This window comes from Solanum pennellii, chromosome 2 (genome assembly GCF_001406875.1).
Source record: "Solanum pennellii chromosome 2, SPENNV200".
In the NCBI taxonomy this organism is placed as follows: domain Eukaryota; kingdom Viridiplantae; phylum Streptophyta; class Magnoliopsida; order Solanales; family Solanaceae; genus Solanum; species Solanum pennellii.
In genome coordinates, this window is record NC_028638.1 from 45,628,493 (window position 1) to 45,655,480 (window position 26,988).

General features: G+C 31.2%; 6 protein-coding genes across 7 annotated transcripts; 2 read left to right on the forward strand and 4 right to left on the reverse strand.

Moving 5' to 3' along the window:
* The first annotated feature begins 247 nt into the window (after positions 1-247).
* LOC107009133 (phospholipase A1-II 1-like) lies at positions 248-2,198 on the forward strand. The gene is made up of 2 exons (XM_015208408.2): positions 248-1,080; positions 1,360-2,198. Exons 1-2 carry the CDS (start codon positions 439-441, stop codon positions 1,975-1,977), a joined length of 1,260 nt encoding a protein of 419 aa, XP_015063894.1. The 5' UTR covers positions 248-438; the 3' UTR covers positions 1,978-2,198.
* Positions 2,199-6,988: 4,790 nt separating this feature from the next.
* LOC107008627 (phospholipase A1-II 1-like) lies at positions 6,989-8,702 on the forward strand. The gene is made up of 2 exons (XM_015207739.2): positions 6,989-7,739; positions 7,832-8,702. Exons 1-2 carry the CDS (start codon positions 7,035-7,037, stop codon positions 8,414-8,416), a joined length of 1,290 nt encoding a protein of 429 aa, XP_015063225.1. The 5' UTR covers positions 6,989-7,034; the 3' UTR covers positions 8,417-8,702.
* Positions 8,703-12,450: 3,748 nt separating this feature from the next.
* Positions 12,451-13,946, reverse strand: LOC107009434 (phospholipase A1-II 1-like). The gene is made up of 2 exons (XM_015208771.2): positions 13,156-13,946; positions 12,451-13,088 (listed from the first exon to the last, which is right to left on the reverse strand). The coding sequence occupies exons 1-2, from the start codon at positions 13,777-13,779 to the stop codon at positions 12,678-12,680; spliced, it is 1,035 nt and encodes a 344-aa protein (XP_015064257.1). The 5' UTR covers positions 13,780-13,946; the 3' UTR covers positions 12,451-12,677.
* A 583-nt stretch (positions 13,947-14,529) lies between these two features.
* LOC107010072 (phospholipase A1-II 1-like) lies at positions 14,530-15,900 on the reverse strand. The gene is made up of 2 exons (XM_015209337.2): positions 15,253-15,900; positions 14,530-15,172 (listed from the first exon to the last, which is right to left on the reverse strand). Exons 1-2 carry the CDS (start codon positions 15,898-15,900, stop codon positions 14,579-14,581), a joined length of 1,242 nt encoding a protein of 413 aa, XP_015064823.1. The 3' UTR covers positions 14,530-14,578.
* Positions 15,901-17,661: 1,761 nt separating this feature from the next.
* Positions 17,662-19,260, reverse strand: LOC107008740 (phospholipase A1-II 1-like). Its single transcript, XM_015207887.2, has 2 exons — positions 18,462-19,260; positions 17,662-18,381 (listed from the first exon to the last, which is right to left on the reverse strand). The coding sequence occupies exons 1-2, from the start codon at positions 19,083-19,085 to the stop codon at positions 17,773-17,775; spliced, it is 1,233 nt and encodes a 410-aa protein (XP_015063373.1). The 5' UTR covers positions 19,086-19,260; the 3' UTR covers positions 17,662-17,772.
* An 841-nt stretch (positions 19,261-20,101) lies between these two features.
* LOC107009517 (factor of DNA methylation 1-like) lies at positions 20,102-26,539 on the reverse strand. 2 transcript variants are annotated; one of them, XM_015208862.2, is made up of 8 exons: positions 26,406-26,539; positions 26,195-26,278; positions 25,107-25,193; positions 23,756-25,009; positions 22,169-22,384; positions 21,508-21,736; positions 20,720-20,929; positions 20,102-20,574 (listed from the first exon to the last, which is right to left on the reverse strand). In XM_015208862.2, the coding sequence occupies exons 2-8, from the start codon at positions 26,231-26,233 to the stop codon at positions 20,384-20,386; spliced, it is 2,226 nt and encodes a 741-aa protein (XP_015064348.1). In that variant the 5' UTR covers positions 26,234-26,278; positions 26,406-26,539; the 3' UTR covers positions 20,102-20,383. The 2 variants fall into 2 exon arrangements, with proteins under 2 accessions (XP_015064348.1, XP_027770215.1); XM_027914414.1 differs by lacking the exon at positions 26,406-26,539 and having other exon boundaries at positions 26,195-26,397.
* Between the last annotated feature and the right edge of the window lie 449 nt (positions 26,540-26,988).

Below are 26,988 nucleotides of genomic sequence, written 5' to 3' on the forward strand. Positions count from 1 at the left end.
AAAAGTAAAGTACGACTCTTTTTTAAAATTAATCAACATAAAACAATTATGTATTTTTAATGGACCAAAGGAATTACTGATTACTTTTTTTTATTCAAGCCCCTGATTGATTACTTAAATTATAGATTATCTTTGTTTTAATTTATCCGTTTGATTTAATTTTAAAATTAATATAAAATTTTAAATTAAAAATATATATAAAATAGTGGAAAGTTGAAATAAGTAATATTCTACTCAATAATTTATTCAACAAAAAAGAAAGAAAACAGAAATGGAAATGGAGGGAGTAGTTATTTTTGTAATCACTTTGGCCTTGACCCTGTTTCCAAAGTGTTGCTCTTTGCTTAGCTCTTTCGTTATTTGGAAGAGAACTGCTCTCTAACACAACTTTAAAAGTGGTAGCAATTTTAATTACTCCATATTTATTGAAGTATTTCTATGGGCTGCATAAACAAAGGATTGGAAGCTGTAAGTATCAAAATCAGAAATTTTTTCAAAAAGAAAAAAGGGATCGAAAACAGAGACAACAGCATAGCAGAAAGATGGGAGATTTTGAATGGAAAAAACAGTTGGGAAGGTTTACTTGACCCTTTGGATTACGATCTCCGACGATACCTTATTCACTATGGCCAAATGCCTCAAGCAATCTGCGATTCATTCAACAGTGAAATAGCATCAAAGAATTTAGGGACAAATCGATACTCCAAAAAGAATTTCTTCAAAAGAGTGGGACTCGATAAAAACAACCCATTTAAATATGAAGTCACAAAATACATCTATGGAGCTTCAGATGTACCAAGTAAAACTGAAAAGATCAAATCATCAAATTGGATTGGGTTTGTTGCTGTTGCCACTGATGAGGGCAAAGTTGCATTAGGAAGGAGGGATATTTTGATTGCTTGGAGAGGAACCATGTGTCCTGCAGAATGGAATGATGATTCTGACTGGGTTTTGGTTCCACCCACAAAAATATTTGGAGAAAATACGCATGACATTCTTGTACACAGAGGTTTTTATTCAGTTTATACTTCTCTTAACGACGCTTCTAAATTCAATCGAACAACTAGTGCCAGAGACCAGGTAAGAATCTCTCTGTTTTTCTTTCTTCAATAAAATTAGGGTATGATGAGTAGGGGATGGAGAAATGAGTGAGGAGATAACGAGTTTGAGATTTGAACCCTTATTAACAATAAACTTATAAAGTGAAAGTTCATAACTCAATCAACTGATCTATTAAGATTCTCGTATTTCTGTTTAGTATACTTGCAAATTCTATGATAATTTACTAAAAAGAGAAATATCATGATGTAAGCCACGGATTGTAGCTACTTTTGAGACCCTATGGTTTGAAACAAACAGGTTATTAAAGAAGTTGAGCGATTGGTGGAGCAATACAAGAGAGACAAAGTTAGCATTACTCTAAGCGGCCACAGTATTGGTTCATCATTGTCCACACTATGCGCAATTGACATAGTTGTCAACAAAATCAATAAGGAGTTTCCAGTGACTGCATTTTTATTTGCTAGCCCACGAACTGGAGAGGCCAATTTCAAGAAAGCTCATCAACATTTGAAAAATCTTCAAATCTTGCGGATTACCAATGCCCTTGATGAAGTTCCTGAAAAACCAGACCGCGGACAGGTAGAGGGGTCTGATACAGATTGGAGAGTGTATGAACATGTTGGGTATGAACTTAAAATTGATACTACAAAATCAGAGTATTTGAAGAAAGATGTAAATAATCATTCTGTGGAAGTTTATCTGCACGGAATTGCTGGAACACATGGACCAGAAGGAGAGTTCAAGTTGGAAATAAATCGGGATATTGCGTTGGTGAATAAGGAGACGGACGCATTGAAGAATGAATATGGTGTACCAGTGTATTGGCGGACCGTGCAGAATAAAGGAATGGTTCAACAAGAAGATGGATCTTGGATTCTCAATGATCGTGAGGATGATACTGATTTTTCAGAGTAAAAAAGCTTTTATTTCTATTAGATAAATTACTCCTAGTATCATTATTCTAATAGACTGTGTGATCTTGTTTTTTCTAAGGGCCTGATAACAAGGGCGAAGCTAGGTGTGGTTGATGGGTTCTTAGCTTTTATGTAGAACCTATATTTTGTTTTTTTTTAGTAAGACAAGAATACCCTTACTTGGAGCTTAATCATTGGACAAGCTACTATGCTTCGAAGAGATTATTAACTTGTCAACTTCACACTAATACTCTGATCATTTTATAGTAAGTGATATTTTTAGTATAGATGCACATTTACAAAAACTATTCATTTCTAAAAAGTAAAATATATTTTTATTAATCAGATATATAATAAATGACTTGAAAAAGATGTACTACTTGTTTAGTATCCTTTTAATGAAAATCATGTTTATTGAGAAATCAATAAATAAAGCATCTGAATATTATCTACACTCTCCTAATAAATTAATCAAAATTTGGTAGTTTAGCTAGTTGAGTATTAAAAAATACGCAATCGATATGATGTGAAAACAATATCACATTTACAAGACATCTGAATGTGAAATAGTAATGTGTTCATCCTTCCAAAAGAAGCAACAATAAAGTAACGACAACAGAGTCTTTTACATAAAAAAGCAAGAATCATTCACAATTTATAGGCATTAAATTCAACAAGATCTTGATTGGAAAAATATATATATGAAATTCTTTGTCATGATATGTGAAAACAGCAAATTTTCTATTCTGATTGCTTCAGTTGCTTTTATTTGATCCAATCATTGTATTATCTTTTTTTTTCATTTGGTGTTCAATTATATTTTCTTTTTAATTAATTTTAACTTATTATATATTTTTAAAATAGATTTTTATTTTTACTTTATCACTTTTAACTTCGTTACTTTGCTAATTCAATTTTTATGCAAGTTTGGACGTTTGCAATAGAAGTGGCCAGGATAAAAGGGGTAAAGATGTAGAATATATTCCTTCCAAAATATCATAGGTTGGATATCTAATTTCTTTACTTTTTTGATAAGGATCGGTTCCTTATCTTGTAGTCCATTCTTTGATTAATTTCCATTTCCTTCCACTATTTTTTATATAAAAAAAAATGGAAAAGAAAGAGCATTCCATCCATTAATAGAAGTGTATATAAATAGTATATACTTACGTGCTTAATCATGGGATAGAAAACTATGCTTCTAAGAAATTATTACTCTTTTCGTCCTATTTTATATGAGTTATTTTGATTTGGTATAAAGTTAAAGAAATTATTATTCTTTTCGTCCTATTTTATATGAGTTATTTTGATTTGATATAATTTACTCAACATGTATTTTGAAATGAAGAGTAATTAAAAAAATACTCAATTTATTTTATTTTATGTATTTTAATTTGATTGCGACAAAATTTAAGAAGATAATAAAAGGTTTTTAATTCTTAGATATGTATAATGCAAAATATCCTTAATCTTGTAGTCATCTAAGTACTATGTAACCTATGAGATATCATAATTTTTTTTTGAAAAATATTAAATATAAAACATAAATAATTTCAAAGGTGATTTTTAACATGATGGACACAGTATTATATAAATATGAATTTAAAATATAAATATAATTAATTTGATATTTTAGATTTTAGTCACTAAAAATTATATATATATATATATATGCGCGCCCGGAGATATAAAATCAACTGAACTCGTTAATTATTTGTTATATCATCAAATATTATTGGTTTTAATGTGCACATTTGGTTTAATTATATAAAAGAATTACAATGCCAAAATATTGGAAAATTCCAATGCGAACTTAAACTTTTTGAAAGATTAAACCACATAATATCAAATGAGATCAGTTACCATTTAGAGAGGTGTTATCTAGTTTTAGAAAGAAAAATATAATAATATAGATGTAAGATTCAAATACTAACTTCACTTAGACAAACCTCCTCAATCACCATCGCATTATTCAATACGTTTAGTGTAAGTTCATACATCTATATTTAATAAAAAAATATAACACTATTATATATGTTTTTACGAGAGGAGCATGTGTTCATGTGAACGTAGTGACCCTTTTCTACATATGCCTCTACATAATAATTTATAAATTTACAATCTGATAGCTTCTAAACAATTTTGAAGATTAAAAAGTATTTTTTGAAAAAAAAAATGTTCTATTTTGTTCCAGTTGAAGTTTAGCTAAATAGTTGAGGATTACTTCCCTCTCGCTAATTATTTGTCTATTTTTAAATTACACACATATTAAAAAAAATAATGATTGAAATAGTGAGATTATCATTTTACCCGATTAATTATGAAGTGGATGAATTAAAAATTTAAAATTTTCAAAATTAACTAATTAAGCATATAATAGGTAAAAAAAAATTTTGTCATTTCTTTCTTGATTATGTCAAAATGGAAGAATAAAAAAAGAAATTCAACAAGTAATTAAGGATAAAGATAGTAACATTCACTCTGTCTAATAATAATTATTCACTATTAACTTAGTACACCACTTAAGAAACAATAAATAATAGAAAATTCTTCATATTAGATTTATTGCTTTACAAAAATGTTAGATAATTAAATAATATTTAATAATAAAAATAAAATAAACATAAATAAATTATTTCTTAAATTTCCAAAGTCTCAATTTCCAGAAGTGTTGAGATAATGACTAGGCATTATTGAGTTGAATTAAAAGACTTGTCAATGTGAAATTAGCGATGCGTTCATACTTCATCAAAACAACAGCAGAGTAACGGGAAAACATTATGTTCCGTAAAAATGCAAGAATCATTGACAATTTTTTGGCATTAAATTATACTCTCCAGGTCTAATATTTGGACCTAATATTTGAGAAAAATATTAAGGTGTTTCACGCCTTTAAGAAAAGGAAAAAATTAAAATTAAGTATTTTTATTAATTATTTTCAAATTTATGATTAAAATAATTAAATATTAACTTTGATACTAGCTAATTGAAAGATGAAATTGGAAGAATATACTAAAAGTATTTTTGAAAATTCCACAAAATTAATTTGAAAAATAAAAAATATGTCTCAACAATTCAATTAATTTATCCTTTATGAAATCAGAATTATAACTTTGTAGGTAGTGTAATTTATCTCTCAAAAATATAAAATATCAATAAATGAAATATTTATTTTTGAATTTTGAACAATGAAAAAGATTCATAAATATAGCTTTGGAGTGTTGATATAATATATTTGAGACATTACTATTAATTGGGATAAAATGATAAAAACTTACTATATCATTTATCGTTTTTCTTAATAGGTGTATCAAGTTAAAATTTGATACTCCTTTCATTCCATATTAATTGATTACTTTCTTTTTTACACATATCAAAAAATTATAAATAAAAAGATATTTTTTCTAATTCATTCTTAAAAAACTTATAAAGAATTAATCATAAAAATAGTATAAAAAAATAAATTAATATTAACTTGATTTGATAAAGTGTATAATTAATATGAATTAACTTTTTTTATTAAGAGGATGAACTAAGATGAAACAGAAGTAAATAAATAGTGATGGAGGGAGTATGAATTTTTTGTCTTTGCCATGGGAACGGCAAAGGATTTCCCATTCTATTTTCACGGGTTGCTTTAATTTGATCCAACCACCATGTTGTCTATATTTTATTTTACTTTTTTTAGTTTTCCACCTGTTGTCCATTTGTATTGATTTTGCATAAATTCTATTGAAGTGACAAATAGGCTTTACCATAAATATAGTTCACATCATTACAGTCTAAGTGATCAATCTTGCATATTGTCTGGTCGGCTTCATGTAGACATTTTGACACTTCTTTTTGAAAAAAAAAATTATCTGCACAGGCTGTTCAACATAATGTAATTTCTATTATCACATGATTTAATAAAGTAAAATATATGTTAATTAATTATAATTAAAATAAAATAAAATATTAATTTAAATACATGACATGTATATATTAATTTGGTGTAAACATTTTATGCGGATAAGTTTTATTCTTTCCTTTTTCATTAAATCTTTTATTTTTAAAAGAATCATGGCATATATATATATATATATAGAGAGAGAGATATGTCGTGTAACATTTAAACATTTAAAAATTAAACCTTATTTTAAAGTGAATTGAAATTAAAGAAGATTCTACCAAAGCTATCTTGGGTTTTTAAAACAGTGGCGGAGCCAAAATTTTTAATAACAAAATTAAAATGTGAAAAGTAAACATACAAACTAGTATAAAGAGGTTGATGAACCAATAATATATTTATCTAAAAATTAATCTTAACATTGTATAACTAGTATATTTACCGCCGAGGGGGGTCGGATGAACCCATAAGTATATGCTGCCTCAATCCTAAGGTGTTTTATTCCCAAAAAGCAAATCATCATTTAAGATATTTCACGTTTGATCTGATACTGTTATAAAATTATGCTGGCATTGGTTATCCCGAAAATGACCTCTCTAATAGGAGATAAGGAGGCCAAAATTAGGACTTTTATGTGTTGAGTAGAAATTAATGTAGCTCATCACATTGCTAAACCGAAATTGGTTAGCAATGTCAGCATGACATCCAAATCGTATGGAGTGGAGATAACAAAAGGAACACTAAAACTTGTCAAAATCGATGAATAATGTCCACATAAAATTGGTGAAAGAAGATTGACTTATAAATTAAATACTACTATAATTACTCAAAAATTATACAAATAACTTCTCTAAATGATATTTTACACTGACTTGCCCCATATAACAATATATTTATGGATAAGATAATGTATTGTTATGAATATCACATTAATTCCCGAATAAAAATTTGGGAAAAAACAGAAGAACAAAAAGAAGATAAGAAATTAAAAGGAAACGGACCAGTTCAAACGTAGGGGTATGTTTATAGATTTGGCCGCCCAATTAATGAGGATATCCAGAAGCAAGAAAGTTGGACCACCACAAGTTTTGCCCAAATATTTTAGGGGTACTATTTAAATTCGAATTTTGAAGTCCAATTAAAAAAGCAAAATACCCCAAACAACAAAGATGTTCAAAGCAACAAAAACGGAAACCATAGAAAAAATGTCCATGCCCAAATTGTTATTAGCACTTTGCATCTTTTCTATGGTTTCTCCGACTATAGAAATGATGCAAAATGTAGACAAAAATATGGGGAATATAACAGAAAGATGGAGAATTCTTAGCGGAAATAGCAATTGGGAAGGGTTATTAGATCCACTCGACAATGATCTTCGTCGGTACCTCATTCGCTATGGCGAAATGACACAAGCAGCTCGAGATGCCTTCAACACCAATAAAATTTCAAAGTATGCTGGAACTTGCCGATATTCTAAGAAGAATTTCTTTTCTCGAACGGGGATTGAGATATCGAATCCGTTCAAGTATGAGGTAACTAAATATATATACGCAACATCAGCTGTACAAGTTCCGGAGGCATTGTTCATAAAATCATTGTCACGAGAAGCTTGGAGTAAAGAGTCAAATTGGGCTGGTTTTGTTGCTGTGGCTACAGATAAGGGGAAAACTGCATTAGGAAGAAGGGATATAGTGATTGTGTGGAGAGGAAGTGTTCAGACTCTGGAATGGTTTAACGATTTCGATTTCATTCAAGTTTCAGCAACTAAAATCTTTGGTGAAAAATCTGATCCTAAAGTGCATCACGGTTGGTATTCCATTTATACTTCAGATGACTCGCGATCACTATTTAACAAGGAAAGTGCTAGAGACCAGGTAAATTCATTTATTATGTCTTCTGCGAATTTAACATTAGTACTATTTGCAATTTTAGATAGAGCAAGTGATAATCACGAATTGCATTTTAGGTACTTGGTGAAGTTAAAAGATTGATGGAACAATATAAGACGGAGGAAGTTAGCATAACAGTAACAGGGCATAGCATGGGGGCATCCATGGCAACATTAAATGCAGGGGATATAGTTTTCAATGGAATTAACAAAGGATTTCCAGTCACTGCATTTCTATTTGCAAGTCCTAGAGTGGGAGATGAAAATTTCAAAAGGACTTTCTCAAAACTCGAAAACCTTCGAGCTTTGAGAATTCGAAATGCCCCAGATTTAGTTCCAAGTTACCCATTGTTCGGCTACTCAGATGTTGGTGTCGAATTGGCCATTGACACTAGGAAATCGGGATATCTAAAAAGTCCGGGAGATCAGAGCAGTTTTCATAATACAGATTGTTACTTGCACGGAATTGCTGGAACACAAGGATCCAAAGGAGGATTCAAACTAGAAGTGGAACGCGATATTTCACTCATTAATAAGTATTTGGACGCGTTAAAAGATGAATACGGTGTACCAACTTCATGGTGGGTTGAGAAGAATAATGGAATGGTTCAACAACAAAATGGGACCTGGATTCTCATGGATCATGAAGATGATGATTTTTAGTTCTTTATCGAGCAAAAATATAGATCTTAAATTTATGAACAGAAAGAAAAATAGTACTGGTTTTGATTCCATGATTGATTGGTTCATCATGTACACACGTATGAGAGGATAATTTTTTATCTTTTGTGTAATTTGGAAGTAGGGCCAGGCGATATACAATATCTCAGATACGATTATTGGCACTGCAACAAAAAAAAAATGCAGTAATTATTTACTTGCAATAATATATATAAATATTTATTACTAGTATTTTATATAAATGTCATTAGGAATGTGATAATATCAATAATTGACGTTGATTGTTTTTACAAGTAATAAATATTATCGTTAAAAAAAAATCCAATCTCAGTTAAATGTCTCTTTTATTGTTGCAAGAGATATAAAATGGATGACTAATGCATTCTTTCTTTGACGAATGGTTTTTGTTAGTTGCGATAATAACGAAACAATAAACTGTACATTTTTGTTTTTTTTGCTTAACAGCTCGTGACTCCCATCATTGTCTTCTTCTTCTTCTTCTTTTTTTTTTTATCATAAGAATCAAATGTTTCACGTCGATCACATAAATAAAAACTTGTTTCATCTCGTTCATATGAAAGGATAATAATGTGTCACGTCGATCACATAAATAAAAACTTGTTTCATCTCGTTCATATGAAAGGATAATAATGTGTTTGAACTTTATATAAAAGTAGAATCGAAATACAACTGTTCTATATATTTCTTTAATTTATATTTTTTTAACATTAAAATTTTCAATAGCTCTTTTAAATTTCAAACAATTCACTTATTTTAAATTATAAAAAAAATTTAACAAATATATTGAACTAGAAGAGAATTGAACTTTAATTCACCAGTATACCCGGGTTTGATGCGATTTTAAGGCCTGCAAGTTTTTACTAGGCAAGTACTATAATAATTACTTCAACATGGGTCTTAACCGTATCCATTCAATTCAAGAATCTTAATTAATCAAATATATTCACTTTACATATTTATTAAGAAAATAACAATGATATGATATTTTTTAGAACTTTAATTTTCGATTGATAATATAAACTGAATAAAAACCTTTGTGTACATGAATGTTATCCCTATTTTCACCAATTATTTTTGTTGGTTGGACTAACGACCGTTTACGGTCATCGTTGATTTCTGATTCCGTCATGCTCCCTCTCCAAGCAATCAAAATTTACTTGAAGGCACATACACATATTTGGTGATTTCATATTTGTTCTCGTGGAGCCCCACTCTTGTGAAGAGGTTTCACTAATCACTTGAATTAATATAAATATTAATAAAACATTATTTGATTTAGAGGATATTTCGATTGACTTATATAAAAATAACTTAATATTAGTAAAAATAAATAATTTAGGAAGTGTTTGGTAAAATTTAAAAATATATATAATATAACTTAAAATAAGTTAAAAACCAATGTTACAATTATTTTGATAATTAATTATACAATTATAAATTTAAAACTTTATCCATAATAATATTTAAAATTACAAAATTACCATTAATCATCCTCATCATGACTCTTCTATATAATAGAAATATATATATATATATATATATATATTATTAAATCCTCTTTTTTTTAATCAGAATTTTGATTCTAAGAGTTAAAGTTTGATAACTACTACTGTACATATCAAAAGGGTTCATTATTCAGATGATAGTTAAGAAACAATCTAAAATCTACATCCAAAAATAAAGAACTATTTTATCAATTTATCATTTCCTCACCTACCTCGACCCGTTCATTTCATCACAGTTTATACTATTTACTTTTTTTTAGTTAGTATAAAAAAATAACACAATTCTATATTAAATAATAATTTAATTTTAAAATGTATATTTTATTTTTAATTAGTTAGTATAAAAAAATAACACAATTTTATATTAAATAATAATTTAATTTTAAAATGTATATTTTATTTTTAATGAAGTGATTAATGGTCACACATATATCTATTACTTATTTAAACTCATAAATTTCAAGAATCCTTATTTCTTGCTTATGTTCAATACGAAGTTAAAATAACTCTGTTCGCAACAAATTTTAAACATATGAAAAATAAACAAACCATACAAATAAAATATGAAGAAATATAATTTTATTGAATAAGATAGCGGGTACAATTCTGTTGATCCTTGATTCTACTCCCTAGGATTTATCCATGATTCGAGGGCCATTAGTGGCGTATTTCTCGAACTAGGATGATTTAGATTTGACCTCTCTTTATGAACAAACCATCAATTTGTGGAGTATTCGAGATCTTGAGAAATTTCCGAGATGCCTTTTAAGAGAATTTAGTACCCTTTATATAGACATAAATTAGGATTTAGGGTTGAATAGCCTCCGAGAATACTAATTTGAGTTGACCACAATTTGTAGAGTCCCAACTCAAATTGAACACGTCTTGTAGAGTCCCACCAAATTTCAATGTCTACAAATGCCCCCTGCTTCAAGGCTTGTCGGAGCATAGACTTGATAAAACTCAAAGACGAGGCTTGAAGTACTCATTCTTGCAACTTCAGATTTTCAGATTTGATTTAAGAGAGAATAGATGAAGGGAAGATTTGATCCCACTAGGCGTGTCAATTTGTTTGCAACAAATTTTAAACATATGGAAAATAAACAAACCATACAAATAAAATATGAAGAAACATAATTTTATCGATTAAGAAAGCGGGTATAATTTTCTGTTGATTCCTTGATTCCACTCGTATTTCTCGAACTAAGATGATTTAGATTGACCTCTCTTTATGAACAAACCATCAATTTGTGGAGTATTTGAGATCTTGATCTCTTTATGAAATTTCCGAGATGCCTTTTAAAAGAATTTAGTACCCTTTATATAGGCATAAATTAGGATTTAGGGTTGAATAGCCTCCAAGAATAATAATTTGAGTTGACCACAATTTGTAGAGTCCCAACTCAACACGTCTTGTAAAGTCCCACAAAATTTTAATGTCTACAAACTCATATAAAATAAAACGAAAAAAGTAATAAGTAAAGTATTTATCTCCGCCACAAATTTAAGAAACTTAGGATAACATATCTGATGCATTTGTCGCCTTTTGCTAGACCACAGTACCAACGTTTTCCTCATTTGCCATAATAATTCGACTTTAATTCACCAGTATACCAAGTTTGATGCTAACCTAAGGCCTGCAAGTTTTTACAAGGCAAGTACTTCAGCATGGGTCTTAACAGTATCCGTTCAATCAAAATGCATCCACTTTACTGAACATTCTACGCAACACAACTCACTTTACGTCTGTCGTATTAGTTTTACTATATTTGGTAAAGTTTTTTATCAGGTTTAAATTTATATAGTGTTTGATTGCGCTTTTTATAATCCTACATAATTAATATCTACATAACTTATAAGAAAAAATATGTATAAGTTATGAGGTGGAGTAAGTTCTGTGAGTATTAATTATACATGTATAAAAAATAAAATTACTCATTTATCCCTATTAATTTATTTTTATTTAAAAGTTTACATAACTATTCTATTTTCCCAACTATTTTTGTTTCTTATTATGAATAGGATGTATAATTTTGATAGCACATGCTAATTATATATTCACATTATATGTTACAAAATAAATTCCACATATTTAATTATCATGTATTATTTTTTTATTTAAAGTGTGAATTTATGTATGATTTATATATTTGGTATAATAAAAATGTACAAAAAAACACATGCAACATATTGATCGAAATTTACATTATATAAAATAGGATAGTATAATGTACTTGAAATATATTAATAGTATTTTTTTATAAGCTTTAAACATTAAAAAAAATAAAAGAGGAAAAAACACATAATTCCTAGTTAAGTACAGAGAAAATTTGTTTCTTTATTTTTTTAAGGGAGAATTTATTCCATTTTCTTACTTATTTTATTTGTAAATAATATACATTAATTTATATTAAAATCAATATTTAAAAGTTAATAATTACCTTTCAGGATGACTCAGTTGGTTTGGAGGGTGGTTATTCACACGGATGATCGGGATTGATCCCCACTCAATGCCTTTTGAGTCGAGCTTGTCGCATAGAACTTGCCTAGTATAATTTACACCCCTTGTATGATTTGCAGGCTATTACACCGTGGATAACAAAACGAACGATCCATTACATTACATACACAGTACAAACAAAAATAGGTTACCACTCAAAGGACAACAACTCTAAGAAGTAATTTTCTTGAAATTGATTTTCTAATATAATAGAAATCTAAGTCTCATGATCGATGAGAATCCAAGATCCATCTACTTGTTGAACCATTCCTTTATTCTTCTCAATCCACCATGCACTTGGTACACCATATTCTTCCTTCAAAAAGTCGCCTTGCTTATTCACCAGTGCAATATCTCGATTTATCTCCATCTTAAACTCTCCTTCTACTCCATGTGTTCCAGCAATTCCATGCAGATAAACTTCCAGAAAATGACTAAATATATCTTTCTTCAAGTATTCTGATTTTGTAGTATCAATTACAAGTTCAAAGCCAACATCTTCATACGCTCTCCATTCTGTAATTGCGCATAGTGTGCCCAATGATGAACCCATGCTTTGCCCGGTAACACTGATGCTAATTTCCTCCTTACTGTATTGCTTCAACAACCTTTTAATTTCTTCAAGAACCTGCCAGTTTTAATTTTAATAGTTATATACTATCAATCGGAAATTAAAGTTGCAAGAAATGTCATACCTGATCTCTGGCACTGGTTGTCCTGTTGAAATTTGAAGCTTCGTTAAGACAAGTATAAACTGAATAAAAACCTTTGTGTACAAGAATGTTATCCCTATTTTCACCAAATATTTTTGTTGGTTGGACTAGAGACCATTTATCGTCTTCGTTCATTTCTGATTCCGTCTTGGTACCTCTCCAAGCAATCAAAATGTCTCTCCTCCCTAATGCAACTTTACCCTCATCAGTGGCAACAGCAACAAACCCTATCCAATTTGATTCTTTCGTCTCTTCAGTTTTACTTGAAGCTGCGTACACATATTTGGTGATTTCATATGTGTTTTTGTCGAGCCCAACCCTCGTAAAGAGGTTCTTTTTGGAGTATCGACTTGTTCCTCTGTATTTTGAAACTTTCTCATTATTGAATGAGTCGCAGATGGCTTGAGGCATTTGGCCATAGTGAATAAGGTATCGTCGGAGATCATAATCCATAGGGTCAAGTAAGCCTTCCCAGTTATTTTTTCCACTCAAAATCTCCCATCTTTCGGCTATGCTGTTGTCTCTATTTTTGATCCCTTTTTTCTTTATCAAACAGCTACTGATTTTTCTACTTACAACCTCCCATCCTTTGTTAATGCATCCCATCTTTCTTATGATTCAATACTGGAGTAAAACCTCCAAATTATAGTTTTTTTCTTTTTTAGATCTGCGGAAGAATGTGGCAATTTTATACTCTCACCATGAGTGATAAGTGGATACTATAAACAAAAATAGCAGGTCTGAGTCTCGCCACGATTCTCCAAAATTATATTCTCATTACCCCCACCATACACCTCTTTCAATCAATACGGTGTTGATATTTCGTAATGTTAGGTTAAAATTTAATGTTGATTTTGATCGTCACCTAAAAGAATTTATTATAGCGTATTATTAAATTTATTATCAAAATACCATAAAAGAGTGTTATCTTATGTAATGACTGATTTAATTTAAGTGCATCTTTCCTCTTCTATTTCTTTATTCCTTCTTTGTATCATTTCTAACTCTATTTTTAGGGCCCCTCCATTTTTATGAGGAAAATAGACCGACACATCACTCTGGTGTGAGCATATATGGCTGCCATAAAAACTCCAAAAAGAAAAACCATCATCACGTCCCCCTCCATATATATATCCAGGATCTACTTTCTTGAATAAGAATCTACTAATGCTGGTAAATTATTAGATCCATTGACACATCACTCTTTATTAATGTGTATATTTATTACCGTCAAAAACTTTTTTAGTTATAATGTATACTACAACAAGACATACCAGAATTTATCATGATTAATATTTATTGATATTTATCACACATTGCGAGTTTTTTATTTTATTTTTTTTGTACATAGCGAGTTCTAATACTAGTGAAGGTAGAACAAAGAAAAAACGTCCTTGTAAAAGAATTAAAAATCATTATCTTCATCTTCATGATCCATGAGAATCCAGGATCCATTTTGTTGTTGAACCATCCCTTTGTTCTCCACAACCCACCATGAAACAGGTACACCATATTCATCTTTTAACGTGTCCATATGCTTGTTAACAAGTGAGATATCGCGTTCCACTTCTAGCTTGAACCCTTCTTTTGATCCTTGTGTTCCAGCAACTCCATGCAAGTAACATTCCAAGTTATGCCATGTCCAATAGTCTCCACCACTTTTTAGATAGTCCGATTTTCTAGTGTCCATAATTAATTCAACACCAACATCTGAGTAGCCAATAAACGGATAATGTGGAATTATATCTGGCATATTTCGGACTCTCAGAGCTCGAAGCTGATTTTCAAGTTCTGAGAAGGTCTTGTTGAAATTTTCATCTCCCACTCTAGGACTTGCAAATAGAAATGCCGTGACTGGAAATCCTTTGTTAATTCCATTGAAAACCATATCTACTGCATTTAATGTCGCGATGGATGCTCCCATGCTATGCCCTGTTACTGTTATGCCAACTTCCTCCGTCTTATATTGTTCCATCAATCTTTCAACTTCTCCAAGTACCTAATTATTAAAAAAAAAAATAGATTATTATTGTTAGTAACAGGATATATTTAATTTTTTTTTTTGGTTACATCATTTACCTGATCTCTAGCACTGGCTTTATTGAATAGTGATCGCGGATCATTTGAAGTATACATGGAATACCAACCGTGATGAACCTTAGGATCGGAGTTTTCACCAAAGATTGTTGGGGCTGAAACGCGAATAAATTCAAAATCATTAAACCATTCCATAGGGACAACAGTTGATCTCCAAGCAATCACTATATCCCTTCTTCCTAATGCTACTTTCCCCTCATCAGTGGCCACAGCAACAAAACCAATCCAATTTGACTCTTTACTCCAAGCTTCCCCTGACAATGATTTTATGATGAATGCTTCTGGAACTTGTATAGATGATGTCGCGTATATATATTTAGTTACCTCATACTTGAATGGATTCGATATCTCAATCCCCACTTTAGAGAAGAGGTTCTTCTTAGAATATCGGCTACATCCAGCATACTTTGATGTCTCGTCATTGTTGAAGGCATCTCGAATTGCTTGTACCATTTCTCCGTAGTGAATGAGGTACCTACGAAGATCATTGTCAAGTGGATCTAATAATCCTTCCCAATTGTTGTTCCCACTAAGAACTCTCCATCTTTCTGCTATATTCTTGCTTTTATTTTGCATCTTTTCAATGGTTTCCCTTGGGTTTTTTCTTGGTTTGAAGCAGTTGAAGTACATTTTCCTCTTGTGAGTTAACTTGATGAGGCCATTTATTGGTAATATAGTTAACAAATTGCATCATTCATTTATCATGAGAAGTTTTGGTGTTGCTTTTCATTCTTTCAGTTCCACACTCAAACTGACATTGCCTAATTAACAGAAATGTTATGGAAAGAAGAATTAAAGGGACATGCTTGACATTTTCACAAGGCAAGAATTCCACCTGTTTTGTTTTGAAGTATTTACACTCATGTTGTTTGTTGGAGAATATCTATTGAATGTCACTAGCTATGTGACATTCAAAAGTTCTTACCCAATAATCTCTATTTTGCTTTTCAAGAGAAATCCTTTATCAACACTAGTCATTTTAGTATGTTAAAAAACAATGCAGGTGAAATATTTAAGGCCACCACATTATAATAAAAATTTGTCAAATATCTTTTTTAATTTCTTAAATTTTGTATCAGATCAGAATAAGATAAACAAATCAAAATTAATACTACATTATTTTTGCTAAAAAGTCTCACTAGTCTTTCTTTGCTTTGAACTCTGAAGCATAGTTGCTTATACTTGGAGCACCAAATATTTAATATGAATAACACAGTCTGAAGTGGGAGGACCCAAATCAACCCATTCATTTGAGTCCTTGTACATTGGATTCATTGATAACTTAACTGGCTAGCTCTCAGAATCACTACTTGATTATTTTTCAAATGCATTACTTTTGTCTCCCTCGTCTAATTTTATGTTATACAATTTAAATTTTACGAAGTAACTTTTTTATTTTGTTTGTGATTGAACATATGATCTTGTAAGAGGTAACTTTTTTTATTTTGATCATAAATTTGAATATATAACCTCAAAGTTTTTTGGAAAAATAATTATACATTTTAAAATCACATAAAATATTATAAATTGTAATAATTTAAAATATTTAATAGACGTAGGAGTAAATTGGATAAAAAAATTCTTATTTGACTTTTGAGAAGTTAAAAGTGTCAACAATAAACAAGGGCAGAAAGAATATTAGCATCCGTTTACTAAAAGAATTTTCACTTTTCTCCAAAAAAATTATTTCACTGTACGTATTAAAAACAACTTTTGATGATGTAAAAAAATCTTAATTTCATTTTTGTTCACTTATTTTTCTTTTTAAATTCTTACCCTAAATATTTTATTTTATAAAAATCACACATTTAAATTATATTTCATATATTTTAGGAATAGTAACATTCAAACAACTAAATATTATTTACAAAAATTATAACCAAATTTAACTTCAACTTCAAAAATTTCAAATTAAACATCTGCAATAGTACTAATAGTTCGTTTATAAGATGTAATAGTTCGTTTATAAGATCTAGTGTACAATATTATGTAACTATTAATTTAAGATATTATTCTTTTAGAACACATTCAATTGTATATTTTAGATGAATTGATTGAGTTGGATGATTTTTCTCGTTTTTGAAAATAGGATATGTATAAATCATAAAATTTTAAATATCTTTTACAAAAAGTACATAATCAAACACAATTTTATTTTTCAAATACCAAATAAAATAATTTTTTTTTAAAAAAGTTTTCTGGCCAAATGCCCCACTATATATTTTCAAGAAAAGTTGAAGGGCTATGACCCACTACTCTGACTAATTTAACCTTTTCCACATCTTATTAGGATATTTTTTTATTTTATTTGTGAAGTATAAACAAATAATTATTTTTTTTAAAAAAATGATATATGTTATTTTTAATATATCAAATTAAACATGATATATATAAAAAATAATCTCAATCTATCAAACCTAATCATAACTGATATTAGCATTGCTTATGTTATTATTACCATTATTACACTTTATTTAACACAAATCTCATCCATTCTACTCCCTAATTGTGGTCATCCTCGTGATCCATAAGAATCCAAGATCCATTTTCGCGTTGAACCATTCCTTTATTCTTCTCGATCCACCACGACACTGGCACACCATATTCATCCTTCAAAACATCATCTGCTTTATTCATAAGAGCAGTATCCCGATTGATCTCCAACTTGAACTCTCCTTCTAATCCATGGGTTCCAGCGATACCGTGCAAATAAACCTCCAAAATATGACCATTTATCTCTTTCTTCAAGTAGTCTGATTTTGTTGTATCAATGGAAAGTTCAAACCCAACATCTTCATACACTCTCCAATCTGTTTCACAACCCTCCACCTGTCCACGATCTGGCAGCTTCGTAATCAGATCAGAGGCATTGGTAATCCGCAAAATGTGCAAGTTTTTCAAATTTTGATAAGCTTTTTTGAAATTGATCTCTCCAACTCGTGGGCTAGCAAATAAAAATGCAGTCACTGGAAAACCCTTATTGACTTGGCTGACAACTATGTCGATTGCGCATAGTGTGGCTAATGATGAACCCAAGCTGTGTCCTGTAACACTGATGCTAACTTCCTCCTTTTTGTATTGATCCATCAACCTTTTAACTTCTTCAAGAACCTGTTTGAATGTAAAAATACAAAAGGGAATTTTAATGAATAATATCACCTGTGAAGATATAAAAAGAAAAACAGCCGTACCTGATCTCTAGCACTGGTTGTCCGATTGAAATTTGAAGCGTGATTAAGAGAAGTATAAATTGAATAAAAACCTTTGTGTACAAGAATATTATCCGTATTTTCTCTAAAGATTTCAATTGGTTGAACCAAAGACGATTCGAAATCATCATTCCATTCAGAGACAGTTATAGTCCCTCTCCAAACAATTAAAATGTCTCTCCTCCCTAATGCAACTTTACCTTCATCAGTAGCAACAGCAACAAACCCAATCCAATTTGATACTTTGACCTTTTCGGTTTTACTTGAAGCTCCATAGAAATATTTGGTGATTTCATATTTGTTTTTATGGAGACCAACCCTTGTGAAGAGGTTCTTTTTGGAGTATCGACTTGTTCCTCTGTATTTTGAAACTTTCTCATTATTGAATGAGTCGTAGATGGCTTGGGGCATTTGGCCATAGCGAATGAGGTATCGTCGGAGATCATAATCCAAAGGATCAAGTAAACCTTCCCAATTGTTTTTTCCACTCAAAATCTCCCATCTTTCAGCTATGCTATCGTCTCCGTTCTCGATCCCCTTTTTCCTTTTCAAACAACTATTGATTTTTCTACTTACAACCTCCCATCCTTTATTAATGCATGCCATCTTTCAATACTGGAGTTGTTTAATTTTATTGCTACTACTGAAGAACTTGGCAATTTGAATTTGAATGGCAGATCTAAGCCTTGCACCACTCGCGATGATTTACTTCTTTCATAGCCCCAGCACCACAGAGTACTTCCTCTGGTCCACTCTAATGAATTATTGGGGGTGTGACACACCTATATTTAAAGACATTCATTATAATATAATATAATTTGTTAATATTATTCGTTTCATTTTGTCAAATTCTTTTTTAAAAGTAGAGAGGGTCAAGTAGTAATTTCATTAAAAAAAGAACAGTAATTTTAAATTTAAATATAATAGAGTAGTAATACTAATACATTTTTTAACTTTGAGGAATTCGTTAAAAGGAATTAACAATTAATTTATATTAAACTAGAGGAAGCTGTGGTTAATATTAGAAAGAAGAGGTTGGTCTTAATTAGGGACCCTCAAGAAGAAATTTACCAAGAGCATATTAAAAATGTGGTTTAATTTAATTTGATACTACGTGAAACTTACCAAACACTTGACATATGAATTACTATTACTAAAAATTATTGTGACCTAAGTTCATTTCTACTTTTTCACCATACTAAAATTAAATTCATTCTCTCTTCCACTTCACCGTAGGGAGAGACAAATTTATTTTTTTGATTTTATCTTTAACATAAACTATTTATTTTAAATCATTTCTTGAGTAAATTAAAAATTATACATTAATTAGTACAAAAATTTAATAAAATATGCACTTCACATATTATTTTTAAGAAGTGTACAAAATTTATTGTGGACAAGTAAAAGAGAACAGAGTACATTATCACCAAATCACTCCTCTTTTGAGAACAAATGTACCACACGTGAACACTTCATTGTCTTTGTTGTAATGTTTTAGCTCTTCTTGAATGTTAGCAATATTCAAGTAAAGTGATTATTGCATTGCAAAATATAGTAGTAGTAAAGTGATGAGTGGTCACCATCCATTAAATTAACACAGAAAAATGCAGATACTTTGGATATAGAGGAATCTTAGTAGCTCAGTTGGTTGGCTAGCCGAATGATAACAGTTTGATTCCCATTGTAATCTCCTCTCCATTTTGAAGGAGGCGCACTGTTGAGAGCCAGAGAACAAGAGTATGCGATTTTGAAGTTCTATCATTAAAAGGACACAAGCTAATAACCTTTTGGGCAATCAATGATACAATGAGCTTCTGTGCAAAAAGAACCAAACATATACACCAAAGGCATTCTTAGGGCAGAGCAATCCTGCAAGTCCAAGGTAATGAATAGTGTAGAACTCATCAATATTTTAGGATTGCTTCATACTCAACTAAAGACAAATTGCAATCTTCATCATCATCTACATCAAATTCCATAGGTTCTGCAACTTTGATTTGCATCTTATTCTCTACAGCTAATCTCAAGAAACCTCGATAGATTTGGATTTTTGCACCATAAAGAAGTAGGATGCTGCCTGGCGTCATTAAGTCAACTACATGACAAAACCAGAGCTATCATAAGCATAAGTAATAGATATTATGCAAATAGCAGTAACTTCATGACCATCATTTATGGTTCCTTGATAGTGGAGAGCTAGATGAAGGCAAATGAAAGAACAGAGAAAAAGATGACATTACCTTGTTCGTTACGAGTAGTTAATATGATAGTTCCGGTTTCATCTCCAACTAGACTCTCAGCAACACGTGTGGTTCGGAAAGGAGAATAGTGGTATGACGGTAGGGACTGCTGCTCTTCCCTCTTGTCAACCACCACATCAGTATTCAAGACCTTAACAATTAGGTTAATGCCCTCTGTCCCTGGCTTCAACTTATCCACCTTCACAAATCCTAGTAGAAAACTTGTGACTTATTACAAAAATGCATCCTTTCATGTATCTTTATAAATAGGGAAATCAAACAACAAACAAAATTATGGCATGTTCATTAGGATAAGAATCTTTAACCCAATTTTTTCCTCCAACGTTATCTAAAGTGTAGATCGCGCTTATGATCAGAATAGATTTTGGCAATCATCTAAAAAAAGTGATTTTAGTTTCTCATTTATAATGCAAGAGGCAGAGGGAAGAACATTCACTAAAGCCCTTGTCCTTATCTGAAAAAAGAAAAATTGCCCTCTTTGAACAATCTAACTCCCCCATTTATAATACAAAGCTCTGTACTTCTCTTATTTTGCTACCACATACTTGTCTTCATTATACAAAATCTGTTTTGATGTTTCTCTAGATCTTATCTGGCCACTAACAAGTAAATGGTCACTCAGAGCATATCATTATGTGTTTGATTGACCTCACTGAATAATATAGCATTATAGCACGGTGTTTGTAAGACTTAAACATGTCAAAGCAAGGTTGACTTGAACCTACAAGCTGAAGGAGAATACAATAATTGCATACACTAAAGCACACCTGTATCTTTGATCTTTGCCTCCGTCAGTTTTTCCTCCATTAAACAAATGGCTTCTTCTAGTGTAGCTTTCCTACCTTCCTCGAAATTCCAAAGCTGATGTGTCGTAGTCCTTTCCTTCATGTTATACTCTTTGATTTCTTTCAAGGCTATAACAACAGCTAAATATACTTCATATCCCCACTCTTTCCTCAGTTGCTGGAGATGCTGGTCCTCTTGGTCTATTGTTTCCTGAAGCACAAATAATGGTTATCAGGCTTGAATTTGAAATCACGTAACTTAAAGTAGAAAGAGTTCAGTTGCAAATGTTTCGGAGGGGACATCAGATAAACAGTTGAGTTAGAATTCCACGGAAGGAGAGAAAAACTTCAGAGGAATGAATTGTATCGATAACAAGATGTTTGCTAATTAGACCATAGAAACTATAGAAATCAGTTTGAACATAATCATTTTGTTGCCCATTTCACTAATTTATTATGAAAGGGGTGTGTTTATTGCATCATTTGACTACATGAATGTCTTGACTTTCCAGAACTTACTTTCAGAAATTAAGAAACCAAAAAATTTCATTTCATTTGACAAGCAACAACAAATTGAATATATTTCTACAAATATTGAAGCTTAAACAGGTAAAAAGGAAGAAGAAAGGATTCAGATAGATACTGCTTGAACTTCCCCACTTAAGGTGACAGTTTTGAATGGATTCCACTTGGGGTTCTCCACATTTGCCTGCCATATAGAACACAATTCTGTCGCTTTTTCCTCAGCAACTTGATGAGAGAATTTCTGCTTGCATGCAGCGCGAAAAGGACAAGTATCAATGGCACCAAACTTTTTTATGCCAATATCCACATCGTCATAGTTCAGCTCAGAAAGAACCTGAAAAAGAAAGAAAACAACTCAGTCATTATCGCATAAATTCAGAATGGAAAAGTGAATGAATAAGGTGTTTCCACATTGATTTACAAGTGCAAACCCTAGCAATTCATGTATTTGAAGAAATTACATCCAGAAAAGTTACACAAGCCAGAGAAGTATTTCACTAACATAGACATCAATAGAACAAATATTGGATAAACAGATAGACCTTTTGACTTTTACACAATCTTACAGTGGTGACAGTTTATACATGCGTTTCTTGCAACACATTTTCCTAGTGGTGACACTCACGTCATTGAATCTTTTCAACCACATCATCCATCTAAAGGGAGGAGTAGGCCACAGATGCAGAAAACAAAAAATCCCACAGACAAGCAAAGACGTTACTCTGCAAGCAAATGGTGGTAAGGCAACAGGCCAATGAACAGGTATTTTGCAATGGTTAGTGCCTACATGAGCCACACCATTCTCTAGTCTTAAATACCTACAAAAAATTTGATCGGCAACCGCTAATACATCCTCATTTGAGATGAAGTGTACCTGTTACAGAATGTTCATGTACTAACATGTAGAAAGTCAAAACACGTAAAATTCCCAAATACATACTATACTATCAAAGCACATAAATGTAAGAATTCCATACAGATGCTTATATCAAACATCAGATGATTAAAACCTTGTGTACATAATTTAAGAGTTACCTCAGCCCATAGCCTCTAGAATTAATAGGCTAATAGCTAGGGTACTTCTTCCAACCATGAAATAGAAGTAGAAAATCAACCTAAATCCTAGGAAATGGTTTCCTCAAAGTCATGTAATTTCCAGGTAAAACAAGGGAACCAAATTCTTCATCAAATAGTAATATAATAGCTGGTAAGTCCCAAGACGACTATCAGATAAACAGACAACAAAACTTGCCACATACTTGAGGAATCGCTGGTTATATGGAATTTACTTTGTGCATAGTTCATACATGAGGAACATACTAAACCAAGTTTCAGTAAAACACGAAATTAGATGGTTCATGAGAAATGCATGAGGCTATATCCGATGATTTAGGAGTTTCGACCTAGGGAACTTTTCAGAATGAAATCCTACACTGAATGCTTTCAAATTGCTTTCTAAGCAGACAGGTATAGACTCCAATTTACATATATGCAGATTGAGGAGAAAAAGAAATAAAGAAATGTAGGATAGAAAGTTGTTGGCTTAATGCTGCAGATTTGCTTATTCTGAGCATCAAAAGCATATTTCCTGGCAAAGAACCATAGTAGTAACCTGATGTCGGATATAATTAGCAGATTTAAATGAATAATGCTTACGGCATAGCTGTAGTAAAATTATGTTTAAGAAATGTCCAAAGACCCATACACTAATCATCTTTTTTCGAGCTTCTACTAGCTCAGTTGTCTCACTTTCCTTGCCCTTAAGCTGCTTAGCTAAAGTTTCCCAATGTTGTCTTTCCTTGGTGAGCTTTTGCACAGTTTTTGTCAACTCTTTCACCTTTTCCGTGGGTTCTTTATCTTCAACTTGGACCTCCCTTAAAGCTCTTATAGCTTGCTTATATGCTTTAACTTCCTTAGTTTCAAGCTCCTTCTCAAGCATAGCTATCTTACTCATTGCAGCATCCTTCTCTATCTTATGCTCAGCATTTATATATTTTTTATAATCCTCAAACTTGGTTCTTAGCTCCTCTTCCTTTTGAAGCGGAGCATTCATATACTTTCCAATTTTCTCTTCCTTAGTTTCTAGCTCCTTCTCAAAAAAAGCTACCTTCTTGGCTGCGTCTCCTTTCTCCTTCTCTAGCTGCTCTATCTTACTTGATGCAGCTTGTTGCTCCGTCACAAGCGTAGCTATCTTACTCATTGCAGTGTCCTTCTCTTTCCTATGCTCAGCATTTGTATGCTTTTTATAATCCTCAAACTTGGTTCTTAGCTCCTCCTCCTTTTGAAGCTGAACATTCATATACTTTCCAATTTTCTCTTCCTTAGTTTCTAGCTCCTTCACAAAAAAAGCTATCTTCTTGGCTGCGTCTTCTTTCTCCTTCTCTAGCTCCTCTATCTTACTTGATGCAGCTTGCTGCTCCATCTCAAGCATAGCTATCTTACTCATTGCAGCGCCATTCTCTATCTTATGCTCAGCATTTATATGCTTTTTGAAATCCTCAAACTTGGTTCGTAGCTCCTCCTCCTTTTGAAGCTGAGCATTCATATACTTTTTAAATTTCTCTTCCTTAGTTTCTAGCTCCTTCTCAAGAAAAGCTATCTTCTTGGCTGCGTCCTCTTTCTCCTTCTCAAGCTGCTCTATCTTACTTGATGTATCTTGTTTCTCCATCTCAAGCATAGCTATCTTACAGAATGCAGCTTTTCCCTCCTTCTCAAGCAAAGCTGTCTTATTAACTGTATGTTCTTTCTCCTTCTCAAGCAAAGCTACCTTATTAACTGTACGCTCTTTCTCCTTCTCAAGCTTGTATATCTTAATCAATGCAGCTTGTTTCTTCTTCTTTACTGCAACTATCTTACGAAGCGCAGCTTCTCGTTCCCTCTCAAGATGAGTTATCTTGCTCAATGCAGCTTCTACCTCCTTCTCAAGCTCAGCCTTACTTGATAGCAATTCATTCCCCTTCTGTAAATCAGATAATTTTCATCAGAAGCTAAGTAATAACCTGCTAATAATATTCATATCAAGTGGAGAAATATTAGGACCAGCAGCATTGACGCACCTCAAGACCTTCAACTTTTATTCCAATGCTGTTAACGGCTAATCCACGAGGGCAGGCACGATTAAGGAAATCTAGCCGTGTGTAAGCCTGTAAGAAATGTAGAAAAATTTAGAGAAGATACTAACACCTCTGGCCAAAATTCTTTGTGCACATTTGACATTCATAGGTTAAACCGACCATTGGTAAAAGCCATTTTCAGCATTAAATTGCATAATCATTTCACAAACTATATAAAACAATTAACTACATAATAATTTCTACAAATAAAACTGCACAAATTTGTAGAAAAATGTAATGAGTAAAGTCAACATGGACCAAAAATTCAGGATGGACAAAAGTAAGAACCCAATCAAGGACAACCTACTTATCAAACAAAGGAATACAACTTCACAACAATTGAACTGAATGAAGGAATCCAACTTCACAACAATTGAGCTGAATAAAGGAATACAACTTCACAATAACGAAACTGAATCATTATTCTCTCAAAAAAAAATAAAAAAAATCAATGAGCTTAGCTAATTAGCTTAACCAACCAAGCATAAATTTTTTTTTAAAAAATAACTTCCTCTGATGGAAGGCTTACAGTAATGAACAACTAAAACATAATATTTTAAATTAATGAGGCCTTTAGAAGAATATTGCTCCCTTTCCCAACTTATTTCACACTTCTCTTCCATCCAAAATATCTAAGAGCAATACATTTCTTCAATAATCCAAGTTCATTAAACTAAAGAAAGTTTTGAACTTTCATTTGATAGTTCTCTCTCTCAAACAATTACTTTAAATAATTTTCTTGCTATCACTAATATAATATACCAATTTAATAAACAATTTAAACTCTGGGTTTCATTCAAAGACCATATCATTTTTACGACCACTATTAAAATGAATAGAAGGACTAGTACATAATATTAAAAATGTTCCACTTTTTATAACTAAGGCGTTTGGTCAGTTTGGACGCAACTCGACTCTTCCGGTGTGTATGTTAAGTCTCCTACCCAGTAAATGTACAAGATAACTCAACGGGATTTTGAACTTGTTGTCATCCCATTTGTGTGTTTCCAGTTATTTTTATCAGCACTTACATGGGTGTTTGAATTTTCAGACGTTGTGATGATTTCCATTGTTCTCTTTGGTGTGTCAATCAGTAAAATGCAAAGTCTGATAACCTGAAATTAGAAATATCCAGAGAGCTGTAATCTGTATGTAAAGCTACCTCCTCCTCCTTTCAGTTTGCATTAATCAAATTTGAGCCACAAGAAGGGAAACTAAAATTCTAAATGAAAGTTCACTGACCTTTGAAATGAACTCATCGAAAGTAACCTTCTACTGTAAATTATAATCTCAGTTTTTTTTCATCAGCGGGTGGAGTTGGGAAAACTGTGAAAGAAAGAAAAGGAGGGAACCTTTTGAATTTTGAAACCCAAACCCTAAACTTATTTCCAGAGTAAATTAATGAACATTTCCCCTATTCCCATTTATTACTTGTTTAGTTTCTAAATATTAAGAAAATAATAATTTATATAATTAATTTACTATGTAATTACACTGATCGATAGAATTTCAAAATCAATTTATCATTAACTCTGTAAATAAATTGAGGATATAATGTGTAAAAAATATTGTTATTTTTTAATTTGTCAAAAATAATAAATAAAAAGTCAAAATGAAATAGAGAGAGTGATAAATATTACTACAAAATATATGATTATAAACACAATAAATTTTTTACTCTTTAAATACAGAAATGACATCGTATAACAAAAGAGTAATAATTTTTGTACATGAAATTTGACGAGAATGACAATATCGTAAACAATAAAATTGCTCTTTGAACCACTATATTTTTGATTAATTGATTCTTACAAGGAAAAAACAA

What these genes read in the sequence shown, in the direction of transcription:
- LOC107009133 (XM_015208408.2), top strand. Translation starts at nt 439, where the DNA reads ATGGGCTGCATAAACAAAGGATTGGAAGCTGTAAGTATCAAAATCAGA. An exon ending in CAACTAGTGCCAGAGACCAG is followed by an intron (nt 1,081 to 1,359) that starts GTAAGAATCTCT and finishes TGAAACAAACAG; the next exon opens with GTTATTAAAGAAGTTGAGCG.
- LOC107008627 (XM_015207739.2), top strand. Translation starts at nt 7,035, where the DNA reads ATGTTCAAAGCAACAAAAACGGAAACCATAGAAAAAATGTCCATGCCC. An exon ending in AGGAAAGTGCTAGAGACCAG is followed by an intron (nt 7,740 to 7,831) that starts GTAAATTCATTT and finishes ATTGCATTTTAG; the next exon opens with GTACTTGGTGAAGTTAAAAG.
- LOC107009434 (XM_015208771.2), bottom strand. Translation starts at nt 13,779, where the DNA reads ATGGGATGCATTAACAAAGGATGGGAGGTTGTAAGTAGAAAAATCAGT. An exon ending in CAACCAGTGCCAGAGATCAG is followed by an intron (nt 13,089 to 13,155) that starts GTATGACATTTC and finishes TAAAACTGGCAG; the next exon opens with GTTCTTGAAGAAATTAAAAG.
- LOC107010072 (XM_015209337.2), bottom strand. Translation starts at nt 15,900, where the DNA reads ATGTACTTCAACTGCTTCAAACCAAGAAAAAACCCAAGGGAAACCATT. An exon ending in AAGCCAGTGCTAGAGATCAG is followed by an intron (nt 15,173 to 15,252) that starts GTAAATGATGTA and finishes TTTAATAATTAG; the next exon opens with GTACTTGGAGAAGTTGAAAG.
- LOC107008740 (XM_015207887.2), bottom strand. Translation starts at nt 19,085, where the DNA reads ATGGCATGCATTAATAAAGGATGGGAGGTTGTAAGTAGAAAAATCAAT. An exon ending in CAACCAGTGCTAGAGATCAG is followed by an intron (nt 18,382 to 18,461) that starts GTACGGCTGTTT and finishes ACATTCAAACAG; the next exon opens with GTTCTTGAAGAAGTTAAAAG.
- LOC107009517 (XM_015208862.2), bottom strand. Translation starts at nt 26,233, where the DNA reads ATGGAAATCATCACAACGTCTGAAAATTCAAACACCCAT. An exon ending in CTGAAAATTCAAACACCCAT is followed by an intron (nt 25,194 to 26,194) that starts GTAAGTGCTGAT and finishes CATTTCTTACAG; the next exon opens with GCTTACACACGGCTAGATTT. An exon ending in GGCAAAGATCAAAGATACAG is followed by an intron (nt 20,930 to 21,507) that starts GTGTGCTTTAGT and finishes GTTTTCTACTAG; the next exon opens with GATTTGTGAAGGTGGATAAG.